The following is a 16,369-nucleotide window of genomic DNA, read 5'->3' as shown; positions in this document are numbered from 1 at the left end:
ATATATTTCCAGACCAAAGCAGACCATGACTACAGCATGGGAGGTGTTGAACGGGAAGACTAGAGAATATTAGAGCCCACAGCAGGTGATGTTTCTGTCTCACAGAGGAGAACACTGGTCAGAGATTGCAAAGAGATCCTCCTGCACCATGTGTAATGATAAATAAATTATCTAGCATTATATAGCACTTTTCAGGGTTTGGGGCTCAGTATTTTGCTCAAGGACACTTCGGCACGCAGAATGGCCAAGACTGGGATCAAACCGACGACCTTCCCCATAAGCAACAGCTGCCCATTGTTAGCATTTTCCTTGTCGCAACCTGACATTAGCATTTAGCTCAATTCAGAAGTACAGCCTATGAATACATGCTTAGACTGACATAATCTGCTTCATACGTCTTTACGATTAACCACTTGTACAGGATTCTGAGCTGTATATCATTCATGTTTAATAAGCACTTAATATTAAACAGGGCATCCAGGCAGTGAATGGATATGAATCAAAAGGATTTTTTCATTTAAATCACTCACAACCTTGACAACCCGAGACTTATTTTTATTCATGCATCCACTTGTGACCTATTAGTAATATGTTAAGTGTTAAGGATTATTTAACAATTAATGCAGTCAAGACGGATTTTAGGTGTAATGTTGGTTGTAGGTGCCAATAGCATCAAAATATGTAAAATATTTAATGAAACAAAATACCTTTTGCATAGTGATCATTTAATTTCACAAAATGTCTTTGCTTGTAGCTTCCTTCCTTCTTTTTGCAGTACTTGTCAAAGGAACCTCATATAGCATACACGCTTTTGTTTTTTTATGATAGCATTACTTTGAACCATTTTTTTAATCTAATCTGGGCTGACTACCATTACTTATTTTTTTTTGATAAGATTACATCATTCCGATCGTTACCTAGTTTAATTGTGCTTTTCGGTCTTGCCCTGCAGACAGATTTGAAACACAACTCTAGTCATGTGAACTCAGTCACCCCCCTCAGGTCCTCATCATTACTGCTTAATATCTCTCCTTCCTAGAAGGATCCTCATAGCTAAAACCCCTCATCAATTACTCACAGCCTGTCGTCATCTGAGAATGTTTCTCCAACCTTAAATGTTTTATTCATAAGACCTTAGAGTGCAGTGAGAAGCAGCAATGACTAAAACCATTTCAGTCTGTAGTTTGAATTAAGTGCCTTTGTTGCTGCTTTGCATTGACAGTGGCCAGCATACTTTGTGTCCACCTGCCTGCCTGACTGTCCGTCTTTCTGCCTATATACCTGCCTCTCTTAAGGTATGTCTGTTTCTTTAACTGTCTGTCTGCCTGTCAGCTCAAATTGCCGCCTGTTATCAAATCTCAGGGATCAGATAACACTCTTTATTGGCGTGTGTGTGTGTGCGTGCGTGCATGCCTGTGTGTGTGCCCCCCCCCCCATGTCATCCCCTCATCTACTTTAAAACCTCTAACTTGAACCTCCAAACAGAAAAACTTATATAATGATTACATTCTTAATTTCTTCACTTGCTCATTTGAAAATAGCTTTGCAAAAGCATTCAATTTACAAAGGCAGTAATGAACCCAATGCTTTCTCTACTTAAACAAATGTCCCTACATTCAACATGATTTAATTTCTCAGACTTCACTGTCACAGAGTGGTGGAAATTCTGGTTCTAAATTTTCCCTTAAATATAAATATAGTCCAAAGATTGCCTGAAATGAATGTCTTCTCCAATTTTGACATTTTTTCCACTATCTGTCAGATTCATGCTTTGCTAACTGTTATCGTGCTGACACATGTGGCCTAGTGATCAACCGTGTCTGTTGATGGTGTCATGAATGAGCCTGAGTTAAGTGAAGATGTGGTCTTGGTTCCCATCTTAAGGCTACTGGGTTTGAATTCCTTTCCTTTTTAGTGAGGGTTGAGTCAGGCAGTGAGGGCGTCTCTGACTCAGGGTTCCTGGGTCTGTGGGAATGAGCCGATGTGAGAAGGTGACATCATGCTCGGGAGTATAGAGGTTTCCAGACATTTGGGGTTTTATTTATCCAGGCTTGGAGACGTTGGTCTGTGGGATTTCAGTCTCCACCAATTGTGTAGTTTGTGATTCTCAAATAAGAGCATGACAAATAAGTCTGTATTAGCAACAGCATCATGTCTTTCATTTCCTTCAATGATAATACCATCATAGCCTTTATGAAAAGAACTGATGTTTAGGATGTAAAACTTAGCTGATTATATTTGGTTCATGACAGAAAAATTCTCAGAGAAATGTATCTTAAACTTTTAAGTATTAACCAACGCTCTCTTTCAGGCTACATATCAGTAGGCAGAAGAAACTGTATGTTTATTGTTTTATTAATAGGAGGACTTGTGACACAACATGTACTGCTGCTGAGACAATTTATTTCACACTTTGCACTACTTGAGCATGAAAGACAACCACCTCAGTAAACTGGACATACGCCCCAATGAGACACAGGGACACACACATGATCAGATTCATAATCAAACCACACTAAAGGGAACTGACTTTTTGCCCACATCACTTGTCGTGAGAATTTAATTTGGATCTAGAAACTGTTCACAGCAGTGGGATCTGACTGTTAAATAGTCTAGTTGAACGAAACTTTAATTTCATTTGATTTTTTTTTCAATATATTTGCTTTTTTTGTCGTTTCCACTTGTGGTTACAGTTAGGGTTTGGCACTATATTAGTCAAATTGACTTGACCTGATTGCCATGGGTAGTCTGAACGATCTTCTGCTCTGTGACTAGATGTGAGCTCCTTCAATCTTCCTCTTCATCATGCCCCCCTGCTGTCCTTGCTGCTTAAGTATCCTGTGCCTAAATTTGAAGCTAGATTCAATTTAGGCAGAACTTTCTATTTACATTAAAAGCTGTGCCATGTCTCATCTGAGTATGATATCTCCATTCTTTCTTCTGGAGTGGTTAGAACACATCTTAAAGGGGACATATTATGCCCATTTCACCACAGTTGATATGGTTCCTTGGGGTCTGAATGAAATATCTGTAACATATTTTGGTAAAAATACCACAAGGATCATTTAAAACAGCACCTTTTTACTCTGTCTAAAACAGCCCTCCTCAGATCGACCCGTTTTGAGGGCCCCGCCCCCCTCTCACCCCACCCCCATCTTACCCCACCCCCCTCCCCCCTCTCATGGAGGTGTAGGACATAACGTTTTTACCTCCATTAATTAGCCTGTGTTTGAATGTGTTCTCCCTACAGAATGCATTCAACATCTATAGGGCAGATTATGGGCCTTTATGTCCAAGAGGAATAGAGCAGTGAGTTTTTTTTTTTTTTATGCATGAGATATCAGTCATTTCTGCAATACAAATATGACTGAGGAATAAAATACATAAATTACTCTTCCTTGTGTATTGCTTTGCTAACTGCTCATCTTACACGTGTCAATTGTTGACATGTTACAGATCAAACATTAAAAGCACACAACTGTTTCTATAAACTTTTATTGTCAGAAAGATTGCCACAGAGCTTTTTAATCATAGTTATTAAATGCAATGGCTGGGACAGAGGTAATAAATACAACAAATACCAAGTATAATAAAAACATTGATTACAAAAATACACTTTGTGCCATCAGTAGCCAAACTGTAAACAAAGGAACACTTTATATTTGTGTGTCACCTTTTATTCTCTAAATACAATTTGAACTTTGCTCAGCCGTTACAGGTATTTGGCATACAGAAGCTTTGTGAGCTGGTGTTGAGGCCATCTGGGTCGGAGAATCAGGGTGGTCCTGCCCTCCTGCTCGGTGCTCCAGATACGCAGAGTGTTCCCTGATGCTCACATAGCTGGCTATAACTTCCTGCTTGTCAGGTTTCTCATACTTGGACGAGAGATCATCAGGTTTTGAGATCTTCAGCACCTCATTCACATATGGGGCCTGGTCCTGAAAAACCTTGTGAAAGATGAGGTCCAACAGGTTATCCACATAATCTGTAATACAAATTGGGGGGAAAAGTTGGACATTTTGCACTTTTTTGTATTTATTATTTTCTTTTTATAATTATATTATTCTATTTATCGTGAAGACGATAAATAAATGGTCTTTAAATATTGAAGTCCATTTAAAGAAAAGAGTTAAATGATATGTTATTTATGTTTCACATACTATTTGTACATTATTTGGATTTTAAATAGAGCCTGTGAGAATCACGGAAGGCTGTATCTGCTTTCACTGGCTTTGCTGTGCACTCGCCCTTCTTATATATTACATCTGTCCCCCGTCGACACACAGGACACACCACAAACAGCTCCAGGGGGCAGTTTTCATAGATATGTGGGTGTCTTATGAACAGGGTTGGAAGATTCCATTCTATTAGAAAGACAAAGATTTCACCAAAAGGCTGCAACAGCTAAAAAAGTGTAGGATGGTAATCCATCTGATTATTAAAATGTTTAGATTAAATATTGAGTCACTCACGTCACATCTGCTGACTCAGTCAAGACTGTGATCGAGTCATCAGGATCATAGGTAGCATCCTGTGGCTCTCCGAAGTCCATACTTGAACAACTTGGGTTGTCCTCTCCCTCCTCCAAGCGAGGCCTCTTACAGCTGAGTTCCCAAACCCGACATCAGTGCAGCACAGTTTTCTGTGTGCCTATGATAGAACAGCCATTCAGTATCCATGGAGTCACAACAAATGAGATGCTGTTACAACTTTAACACGGAGACACAATCAATGACATGACGAATTAACTGAGGGTAAACAAACCTGTACTTTTATAGTGAGGTTGCAGTGTTTTCATAAAAAGCTGCGTTCCATGTCTGCGCATCTTTGGTGGGTCCGTCTGGCATGCTACGTGATGTAGCCTAGCACCATGAACAGATGTGCTTGCCTGAACACCAAAAGCAGCAATGTTATTCATGTTTGTACTACTGTCATGCATACAAGGATACAAGGACACATTTCTCCAAACTAGGGCTGGTAATGAATAATCATTCTAGTCCCGCACATTATGACAACAACATCCTCCGGTATCTTGAACGAGCGGCCGTAGCAGCAGCTGTAGCTGGAAGTTAGGTTTGTGAGTGTTGTGCTCTCCACGCTCTTTCCCCCCCTCCGCTCGCGTGTCCTCCCGTTAGTACTGTGCCGCTGATTTTTTCCCACGGCAGCACTGGGCTGAATGTTAGCTACGGCCGGAGCTCGTAGCAGCTACTACAAGCATCCGTAGCTAACTTCAAGCTACAGCAGCTACAAACAGAGCTCGTAGCACAAGTACAAACAGGTTAAATTTCAGGCTTAATCACCAACAGTATAAAAAGAAGATTTTGACTTTGCTGTTGTTTCTTTTATTTTGTCCAATCCCAGTTTGTCCCGTTTTGGATGTTTTAAGGGACCTGTGAAACTGTATCTCTATTTAAAGGAGTGTCGTTGGGTAGAAGTGTGGGAGCATAACAGTAAGTCTATTAGGAAGCACTCATAGTGTTCCCTGTGGTTCTCAGTGGAGGACAGAGGGGCCTGCTTGTTGTATTGAGCTGGAAGCTTCCCAGCTTTGCTCCACCTGCTGTTAAAAGAACTGGTGAAGTTGCAATGGAAGGGTTTTCTGCAGCGGGATGATGGAAACTGGGAGGACGAAGAGAGAGTATGAATGAAGCTGAATAGCGTGTGTGCTGTGTATGGATGTTTGTGCACTCAGCACACAGAGCAACACTTTCCTTCAGGATACACACTGACTGGGCCGCTAGTGTTTGAGCTGGCAGAGACCCACTCAGAGCATTACAGCCAGAGGAGGAGGGGACATGCTGCTACCATGTCATGGTGTTGATGAATTGCCCTTATCAATTTACCCATCTCACGGGATCTTGCCATATTTCAGTGTTTTCAGCAAAACGTTTGGTAATATGATGAATAGTGAAAGACTTGGGTAGGGGGAACTATGATCTTGCATCATCATCATCAATTGATATCATATTCAAATTTCTGATTTATTTTAATAGTTTAAAATTGTTCCAGTGGCTAAACAGTGCCAGAAATGATACATTTATTTTTTTAAAGCACAAAACTACAGGGAAGTTGAAATGTAACATATTAACTGTTAACAGTTCAAAGTATACTTAACATAAACATAAAAATGAGTCCAAAACTCCCAATAAATATATACATCAAAATCACCTGATAAAAAAAAACCTGCTCCAACCCGGCGGGATTAGGAGGATTTGCTAAATTCAAGTTAGTGAAAACCAATTCTATGGATCTGTATTTTCAAAATGTTATATTCAGCATTACGCTTTGCAGACTTAAAATCACCCTCAAAATGTGAACGGTACACATGACACATGACACCTGCTGTAAATTCATGATTTCCTTCATAAAATTACAGGCTAATATAAGTTTCGGTTTCAATGACTCCTCTTCTTAATTTATCATAGAGACTGTGGAGAGATGTTGGTGGTGACAGATACTTAAAAATAAAAGTAAAAAAAAGTTGAACTCATATATTGCACTTAGATGTAGCACTAGTAGTTTGGCTTTTTTGAAGACGAATTGTACTATGTACCCTTGTGGTTAAAGACACTTATTGTAAGTCGCTTTGGATAAAAGCATCAGCTAAACGTTTATATTTTAGTGTAATGCAATGCTTGGCTAGCAGGAAACCCTCTGTTTATTCTACCTACTAAAACTGCAGTATAATTAAAAAAAAATCGCTTACATTTACAAGTTTATAGGTTAAAATTGAGAATAAACAGTAGATTCATTATATTGCCTAAATTACTACTTAAAGTCATTTGTCTTCTTTAAGAACTAAGCTTCTGATTAAGCACCACTCAACCACAAATCTTCTCTATGTTTGTCACTTCTGACCACTTTCAATGCCACATGGTGCAGACATTCACACATGTACACACACATACAGTACACACTCACACATGTACACACACACAACTTGAGCTACACCTCGAGCCTGTCCACACTAATCACCACTGCTCTGCTGATTCAGCTTGCAGGGTGTGGGGCTGTGGGCATGTGTGTGCATGCTCTTCTTCATGAGTGAGCCGGGAAAGCAGATATTCAATGAGTGTATTCTTGTACTGAGAGTACTCCTCCTCTGAGAATATGGTAATGGCCTGTATACATCGTTCACAGTAGGATGGAGGATTGAACAGCATAAATAAAGAGCCTCGTAGCAACAGGGTTATCAATCATCAGCGTGTGTTTGTGTGTGTGTGTGTGTGTGTGTGTGTGTGTGTTTGTGTGTGTGTGTGTTAGTCTGTGCGTGTATGCATATTGAACGTAAAGACATCTCTTTATTCTCCCCTCAGTGTTTGAAGGTCACTGCTGGCTGTTGTGGCTCGTTACACTAACAAGTGCTCAGCTCCCTCCCTCTCAGGGGCTCAGTCTGTGGGTTTGGGTTGGGGGACAACAGAGGACTAACAGTAAACCTACAGGGGAACTGGGATAATCTGTATTCTACTCCAACCTCAACAAAATCCATTCCTTAATTTTTAGCCAGGAATTAAAGAAAAATCAACAACCTCCTGAGAAATGTGAACTGTCTGGTGTTCCTCCTTGCTGTGTAACTGCAAATGTGAAATCTGACATAATCATCTTTACAGAGCACATATGCAAATTTGTATCCTTACTCTATTGACCAAGCATGTGAACACATTCACAAAATAATCTAACACACTAATGCATTGGACACACAGCAGAACAAGAATAAAGTCAGGTCAAAGCAATATTATTCCTAAATCCCTCGTCAGCATATTTCTCATGCATATTAATGTCGGGATAACTTCCTTTTCACCAGAAGATACACTTTATGCATTTTATTAAATGCCTTTAAAGTCATAACTGCATATATTCTATAACACATGTTCATCTGTGAACACGAGGCAGATGACATGGGGAATAACTTCACATTAAACCCTTGGTTGCCGTCTTAGTGGTTAATTTTCTTTCCTGACGATCCTGTGCCGTCCTTCAGCACTTTTCCATCCAGTCATTGGAGAGAGTGTGTTGGTGGGGGCGGAGTGTAGCGCTGGCTGCTCCCACTGAGCCACTGCCAGCAGCTACTGCTCTGTATTGAGTTGTCTAAAGAGCTGAGAGCCTGCCAAACAAACGCTGAACTGTGACTTCGCCCTTGGCATATGGTCACTGCTCTAATGATGTATCCCTAAAGCTTTCTGCTTCCTACTTGCATCAGTTTAAAAGTTGTTTAAAGTGATGGTTCCCAAAGTGGCAGGGAGTGAGTCCTGCGATAAAAGATCTTTTGTGCATGTCATTAAAGAAAGACAACAAGACTCTTCTTGAAGTGGGCTGTGTGACAAACCCTTATGAAACAGAGGTCAATGGTGCAGTTATGTTAGAGTTCCTATAATAAAGACTTAGGCAGAAGCCAAATGAAAATTATTTTGCTTCTATATTTGGACTCGTTTGGTGTCCTTCTCCATATTTCATCACAATATGTCAAGTGAGGCTATGTTGTTTTTTTAAAAAGAAATAACAATCTCTTTTTAGTTTTTCTGCTACAAACTATTTGGTCTGGTATTTCCAGTAGGCCATGGTGGTTCATGTTCGTTGCTGTCTGCTCCTGAGTCTTTTCTATTTCTATGTCTTTAATACTACATTTTAGCATGCCACAAATAAACATTCCGAAAGTTTAACAAAAGCAAAAAGATGAAAGATGGTTTGTAAGTCTGTTCTTATTGTTTTGCAGTCATGCGGAGGAACCCCTTCATGGTGGACAGCTGCTGTAGGAAAGGGTCCCGCAACGCCTTGCAGGAGCTCTACAACCCAACACAGGTAAGGAGGCTCACATTCACACATGACTATCTAATCTCTTTGTATGTATCTCTCTATCGACCCTATTAAGTTGTTTTATGCCTGCCTATGCACAAGCCTGTTTCTAAAATGTTTTAGCTTTCTTATTCCTAAATAAGGTTATTTGCTGTGTCTCTACCAACCACAATAACAGAGTAAACCACTTTAACATAGACGATCCTAACTTCAGTGCACAAGCATGATCATGATCTTTCTTTTTGAGGAATGACAGCAGATAACAGAAAAAAAATTTTCTCTGAAGGACTAACCTCTCTTGAAGACACATAGGTGGTAGGATAAAATTTAAGCCATACTGGTAGTGCTTTTCTATTTGTATTCTCTTGTCTACCTTATTCAGACCTGTCTGCTGCTGAAACAAGGGGATTATCAAGATGTGAGATCAATAAAGTTTTATCTTAGCTTATCTTATTTTATCTTATCTTAGTATTTACTCATTTGTCTGTACAAAGAGTACGACTATTGTTGTCCTACCAGTGTTTGTGAAACTTCACTTCATTAAACCTTTCACAATTTCGACATTCAGATCAAAATCCGATGACTGTCGTCTGAGAACGTGACACCTGCTGAAAATTCATGGGTTCCCTTTTCAATGACTTTTCTTCTTCATTGATCAGAGAGACAGTTGGGAGATGGTGGTGGTGACAAAAGTCTGAATCTGCTAAGCTAGCAGGACACCCTCTTTTTATGCTCCCTACTAAAACGGCAGTATAATGTAAAAGTCTATGTTCACAAGTTTATGGTTCAAATTGACAACCAACAATAGATGAATTATATAATATTTTGGTTAAACGACTCCTTAAAGTCATTTCCCCTTCTCATAAACCATGTTTTTGATTAAGCACCACTCAGCCACTTTTCACAACTTTCCAAAACATAGGATACATTTTAGCATGGTTCACTTAGCAGCCAAGCAGTCATTGGGCCAGAAAAACCTTTTCCTATTAAGGACCATATACATTTTTAGAACATCCTTAAATGGCCAAATGATTTAACACATGGAACACAGTGACCTCTCCAATGTGATGGCTGGAACTGCTTTTCTTTGGTGAAGCATCTGATGGTGATGTTGCTGTCAGCTAGTTCTCCAAATTTGTGTCAGTCCGTTGTGACGTGAGTCAAAGTCTTTTCAAAAGTCAGAGTTGAACTCTTTATACAGAGGATTCATAAATATAGTTCCTTTTGTCTTTTTTCATGTCCTGAAACCTGTCGACCAGTGCCTGAAGAAGTTTTTAAAACTCAGAAGCGTATTCAAAGTCATAGAAGCCTTTTTTTCTTGCGGATTGGAGCGCACAATGCAAATGCACAGTTTTACTTTGCTCAGTTCCAGCAGCTGCGCGGTGGCAACAAGACTTCTTCACACAATCTCCTTCTGAATGAAGTTTCAGCTTCTTAACTGCCTCCTCCCTTACTGCAAAACTACTCAACATTGTCTCCGTCAAAATGTGGTCCTTTGAGAGCAGCTGGTTGTGCACCAAACTCACACAAACATTATTGTTTTCATCATAACGTATTTGTTCTCACAGTTTAGCTGCATGTTGCCAGCTGTAATGACCTCAAGATTGGTATTTGTTATTACTGCAATTGTGTCCCCACAATCTACCCTGTCACACAACAGTAACAGTGGGTTACTTTCTTTAAAAAAACAGAACACTATTACCAGAGTTACTAAATATTGACATGCTTTTATTTACAGAAAAATATGAGCAAACTAAAACTTGGACATCCACCCCAAAACCAGAAATATACACAATGCAAAAGATCGTTCCACGTCTCCTGTCTGGGTTACAGCCTCACTTCAGCCTTCTGTCGGCACAGGAGACTGACTCAAACATACATGTAAGAAACTGAATTTCCAATATGCTGTTCATTAAAACAATGCTGATATTAGAATAATTAGGATTTTGTTCGTATGTACAATGCAAAGCACATAGAAGAACATTTGTGATGTAGGTTCATACAGATAAGTTCCCATCGGAGGCAGACTTTCATACATCAACTAGCTCTGTACGTGAGTCTTTCTTATCCGCCATGTCTTAGTCTTTTTTTACAGTCATTTGAAAGGTAGACACCTTTTGGTCATTCATCTTGTTGTGAAGAAGAGACACTGCATTGACAACATCATAAGTCTCTAATTGTTTGTGATCATGATGCAATAAACCACATCCAGGTCATCTTTGTCTGATGGAATCTCAGACAGACCCTTTTTAGAAGTTTGTTTATTATTTGACGTCTATACTATTCCCTGGTTCCTTTTCTTCATTTCAGCTATTGGGTTTAGGTAGAAGCATTTAATGTTGTTAAAGACATAATTAAAATATCAACTCCAGCACCGTCAGCACCTTCACATTTGCAAGTATTTCCCAGTGTGACATCAAAAGAGTCTACAGTAGTAAACAGCTGCAAAAGGGCAGACATTCACCCAGGAGCAAAATGTGACTGCTGTAACGGATGTCTGCAGCTGTTAGTCCTTTAGAAGTATGTATGAGAAATATAACACCAGATGTATAAGAGTGTTAAATGGATGGATTAAATAGTGAAACTTGTAATTTCTATCAAGTGGTATGTCAGAAAACAACCAGACTGAGTATTTGAAAGTACATTTTCACCAAAGCAACAACTCTTAAAGGAGATACTGCTTAACCCCTGAGAGTCGTGGGAGGGGCAGAGCCAGTTCCAGCTGAGTTTGAACAGTAGGCGGATACAACACAGACAGGTCGCCTTGGTATTGCAGGGCTGACAGACAAACAACTGTTCACATTTACAATCACACCTACTGGCAATTGAGACCAATAAACCACATTGATGTTTAAACTATTAAAACATAATTCTCAGCTATGGCAGACGTGGCTGCAGAAAGACCATAGTCTTGTGGTTGGACTGGACACAAGGAACGTCATGTCATAATGGATCCCGATAATAATGATATTCTGAAATAACCTGCACCAAGTAGGCCTTCACACACTTAATATTAATACTCGGTTATGCAGTTAAGCATTAATATTACTTTAAGTTGAAGTTTACACATTAAACAATAGATCTAATTAATGATTAATCAAATGATTTTCTTTGGTGAAGAGCTCCAAGTGTCCTTGAAGGTATCACCAAGTGGTGTTTTCCGACCAGTCCCTCTTTGTAATGATAATGTAATTTGGACAAAAAGCAAAGCGACCCAAGATTCGATATGCTGTCAGGGTCTCAACCAACTGAACTGGAACCAATAGTTTAAATGTATGATTTTGTGCAATTCTGTTCATGAATAATTCATGTTAATCCACATCTCCCCCCCCCCCCCCCCCCAGTGGATATTGTGGAACACACAGGAAGGAGTGTACAGTGTGTAGAAGAGGCTGACAGACATCAATCAATCAATCAAATTTTATTTGTAATTCACAAATTACAAATACGTAGAAACCTCAGAGAGAGCCACATGTGAGGGATCCCTCTCCCAGGACGGACAGAAGTGCAATAGATGCCACGTGCAGGAAAACATCATCAAGATTAAAGTCTTCAAGATTAAAGATTAAAGTCTCTAGCAGCATTTGATGAGGGTAAGCATCCCGAAGGACAACCCCAACATGACATGCCAAGCAGTCCCGCTGCAATCACAGTCCATGGTCAGCAACCAGCACGACCACGATCCACCATCCAGACCAGAACGCCACTCCACACCTCAGTCACCGTCCACCGCCACCCACCACAAGCCGCCGCCGCGGTCCTGGTCAAATGCCCGTACCCGATGCCAACGCGACACAGGGTCCGCCACCACCACGTTCAGCCCACACGACACAGAATCCGCCACACTGGATCCACCACTGCGACCCCCTGTGCGCGATCAACAAACCGCAATCCATGGTGCGGCCACAGAGGCCCTGGAACTGCGGGTGATAAAGCACAGGGATTCCGGGGAAGGGGGATAGGGATGGAGAAGAGGAAGGAGAAGCTGGAAAGAGAAGCTCCGTGTGTCATGTGTCATAAAATAGAACAAGTAACGTTCTGCCGCACTAATTAGCTCTAACTATAAGCTTTATCAAAAAGTAAGGTTTTGAGCCTACTCTTAAATTAACTGATGGTGTCTGCCTCCCGAACTGAAAGTGGTAGTTTATTCCACAGCAGAGGAGCTTGATGGCTAAAAGCTCTGGCTCCTACTCTACTTTTAAAGACTTGAGGGACAACAAGTAGGCCTAAATTCTGGGAGCGGCGTGCTCTAGTGGGTTTATAAGGTACTAACAGCTCTTTAAGGTAAAATGGCGCCATATTATTAAGGGCCTTGAAGGTGAGGAGGACAATTTTAAATTCTATTCTGGATTTAACTGGAAGCCAGTGTAGCAATGCTAACACAGGAGAAATGTGCTGTCTTTTCTTTGTTCTCGTCAGGACACGTGCTGCGGCATTTTGGACAAACTGTAGAGTCTTTAACGACTTACTGCTGGAGCCTGATAATAATGAATTACAATAGTCCAGTCTCGATGTAACAAAGGCGTGGACTAGTTTTTCTGCATCTTTTTGCGAAAGGACATTTTTTAGATATTACGCAAGTGGAAAAAGGCGGTTCTAGAAATTTGTTTTAAGTGACTATTAAAGGATAAATCAGGATCGAAGATCACTCCCAAGTTCCTGACTGTTTTGTTGGAAGCAAGGGCAATGTCGTCTAGCGCAGCTATATCATTAGATAATGTATCTCTAAGGTGTTGGGGCCAAGTATTATAACCTCTGTGTCATCCGCATAGCAGTGCGGATGACACCCAGACAGACTGTACCTTTCAACAGTCTGTCGGTACTGTGGTGCAGACAAGAGGACACTGCTGGAGGTGATGCTATCACAGTGATGGTGGAAGACTTTCTCCTCTTTGTTTTGTTTTTTCATCAGTGTCCTCCTCACTATCTGTAAATGATTGGCTGTCTGCCTCTTTCCTCAGCAACAAACCCTGGCCTGTCTCTGTCCTCACACCTTCAGCTGTCTTTTATTCCCTCCACTTTACCTCAGCTGTCCTTCACTGACTCTAGCTGGCCTCCCCTCTTCCTCACATTTGTTCTCTACTGATTTATTTTTCTCTGATGGTCATTTATCACAGTGGACCTTTTAGAATCATCCATGGGGCGTTGGCTGGTTTTCTGTTCAGCCAAGATTAGAACAGGTCTACATAGATTCACTTTAGGCGCATTTTCTACATGATCAAACTCATGTGAAGTTCCATTGATATATTTCTGTGTGCTGAGGAGGGTGTCGCTGGAGCTAGAGTCAACTTTAGTGGGTGCATGTGGTCAGTGGTCAAGAGAGAGCTGTTCCCTGTTTGTGTGTGTGGGTGTGTGTGTGTGTGTGTGTGTGTGTGTGTGTGTGTGTGCGTGGACGAGCATGCAAGCATACATCTTTTTTCAGATTGAAAAAATGTATTCAGACAAAACCACAAAAAGTAGGAATAAAGAGTATAAATTCTGTCCCTTCCAAAATTATGTGAGTGAGGCCTTGACGTTCTTAATCTGGGCCTGATCTTATTTGCTATTTTTACCTTCTCATTTGTTATCACTACATAACTGTGAAATTAAACTGTGCATCCTCAGGGCCAACTCTGATCTGAATTAAAATCTGAATGAGTTGATTTACCGAATTAAGCTCTGAAGGGAATAATTTGATGTGGCCACAAAAACAGTCCAATTATCATCTAAATCGAGGAAAAGGGAAACTTTAAACAGCAATAATCTCTCCTCCTGGTGGAAGTGTGTTTTTTCTTCCTACTTCTAATCACAGACGGTCACAGAGAGGTATGCAGACTCCATGATTACCCAGCCAGGGCCTGGCTCACAGTTAGATGCTGATTCAGACATGAGAGCTGAGTCTGGTGGGTCTCACGGCTGCTTTGTGACAGGGAGGAATGACTCAGGGCTAATGTGAGACTGATGCAGTCATTGTAATGGAAATATGTGTTTGCGTGCTAAACTGTTAGGAGAGGCTGTTAGACGATCAGGTCTGCTCCCTTAAAAGAGTCACTCTCCAATCATTCTACATCAGTTGATCTGGACAGAGTGTTTAGATCTTTTCTTTCATTGCTATGGCAACTTAAGTACTTCATCTGATTCATCTTGTTCAGCTGCCACTTTGACAGGTTTTTGAAAGCACTGACAATGTAGGTTTGCAGGAGGCTCCAGGTCCAGGAACTATCCTGAGCAGTGACATATAGGTGTTGCTTTAGCATTTGACGTTTGGCTTGCCTGATTATTGGTGCAGGCGGTATTACCATAACCCATTACAATTTCCCGCCCAAGGCACAACCTAGACACTTTTTGTGCTAACCTGCCATGCTAGCTGTCAATGCTATGCTAAAGGGAAGCACGCTGGGAATAAATTCAACAACCAGATGAACATATAGGGTTCAGCTACTGCAGCTGCCACCTCTTTCCAGGCTCATTTTAATGATTGGTGTCAAACATAAACTACATTTGCATAAATTTGATTGGATTGGATTGTTTCTGTGCCGCCATTTTAAAAGTTGAGCTTTTCTCAACTTCTACCACAAGCAAAGAATGCATGAAGAGACGTTGGGTTGTGCATAACGTCACCACATTTAAAGAGAATGAGCAGCAATGAGGTTTATTGAGGCAATAGCAAACAACCTGTTTAGTTGTTTTGTTCAAGAAGCTGTAGAGCAAAAATGGTCCCCAGTCACAATGTAATGCTTTTCACTTCCTCACCAGCCACCTCCTTCAGCTCTTCCTCAGGGATTCCAGGATGTCTCCGCACTCGGACATGCTCAGTATACCTCTCCAGAGAGGCTTTCCAGGGTTGGGTCATGTCAATCTAAATTTCTCCTTGTACATGTCCCTGTGAACTAAAAAGTCAGTCAAGTGCTCAGCATCAAAAGAACTCAAAACAAGAAAAATTCTACTTGAGGCTCAGGTAGAATGATGAGAACTGCGTTCATCCAGAAAAAGGTTGAAATGTTGACATGTAAGAAACAATATATATTTCGTCAGCCCTGATTGGACAGGCTACAGTACTTTCAAACAGAACTTTAAAATGAATGTGCTCTGAGTATTAAATAAGCTGCAGAGGTGTCGATTAGGCCTTTTATTTATGAAGGTATTCAATTACGGAAGCGTCTGCATGTGTCTGTGCCATTAGATAATTCCTGTCTGGATAGTTTCACCAGCTGCAGATAGCTTGCTCACCCGACAATCCTTTCAGATTAGTCGAGTGCTTGGGGTTTTTCTCACACTTCCTCTCCCGCCCCCTCTCTGAGGGCACCTGGAGCCAGATTACCCATGGAACACAGAAAGAGAGACTGGCATGGACTTGAAAGAGGCGTCGCACCTTTCACCCACAGCAAAGAAGATTAAGCAGCTGTCGCTGTGTCGCTTTGCTGTAAAACCATCAGAACAGAGCACCGCCATACAATTATTTTATGGGCTTAAAGTGTGTGTGTGTGTGGAGGGGGGGGGGTGTGTGCGAAGCTGGATGATTAATTTGGGGTTTGAAGACAAAGGGATTTAGAGGAGTAGGCTGAAGCGTTTCCGTGTCTGTGTATCTGCTGAAAACTGG

The 16,369-nt window shown here is 40.9% G+C and overlaps 1 protein-coding gene across 2 annotated transcripts in view; it reads left to right on the top strand.

Moving 5' to 3' along the window:
* Positions 1-16,369, top strand: part of chst11 (carbohydrate (chondroitin 4) sulfotransferase 11) — a 70,956-nt gene that overhangs the window by 43,822 nt on the left and 10,765 nt on the right. For both annotated transcript variants that reach the window (XM_062383054.1, XM_062383053.1), the window contains exon 2: positions 8,711-8,796. In XM_062383054.1, coding sequence (XP_062239038.1) covers positions 8,711-8,796 — 86 coding nt within the window. The remainder of the gene's footprint in view (positions 1-8,710; positions 8,797-16,369) is intronic.

The sequence above is a fragment of the Platichthys flesus genome, chromosome 23 (genome assembly GCF_949316205.1).
Source record: "Platichthys flesus chromosome 23, fPlaFle2.1, whole genome shotgun sequence".
Taxonomy (NCBI): Eukaryota; Metazoa; Chordata; class Actinopteri; order Pleuronectiformes; family Pleuronectidae; genus Platichthys; species Platichthys flesus.
The sequence above is the reverse complement of the archived record's forward strand: the minus strand, read 5'-3'. Positions and strand labels throughout refer to the sequence as shown.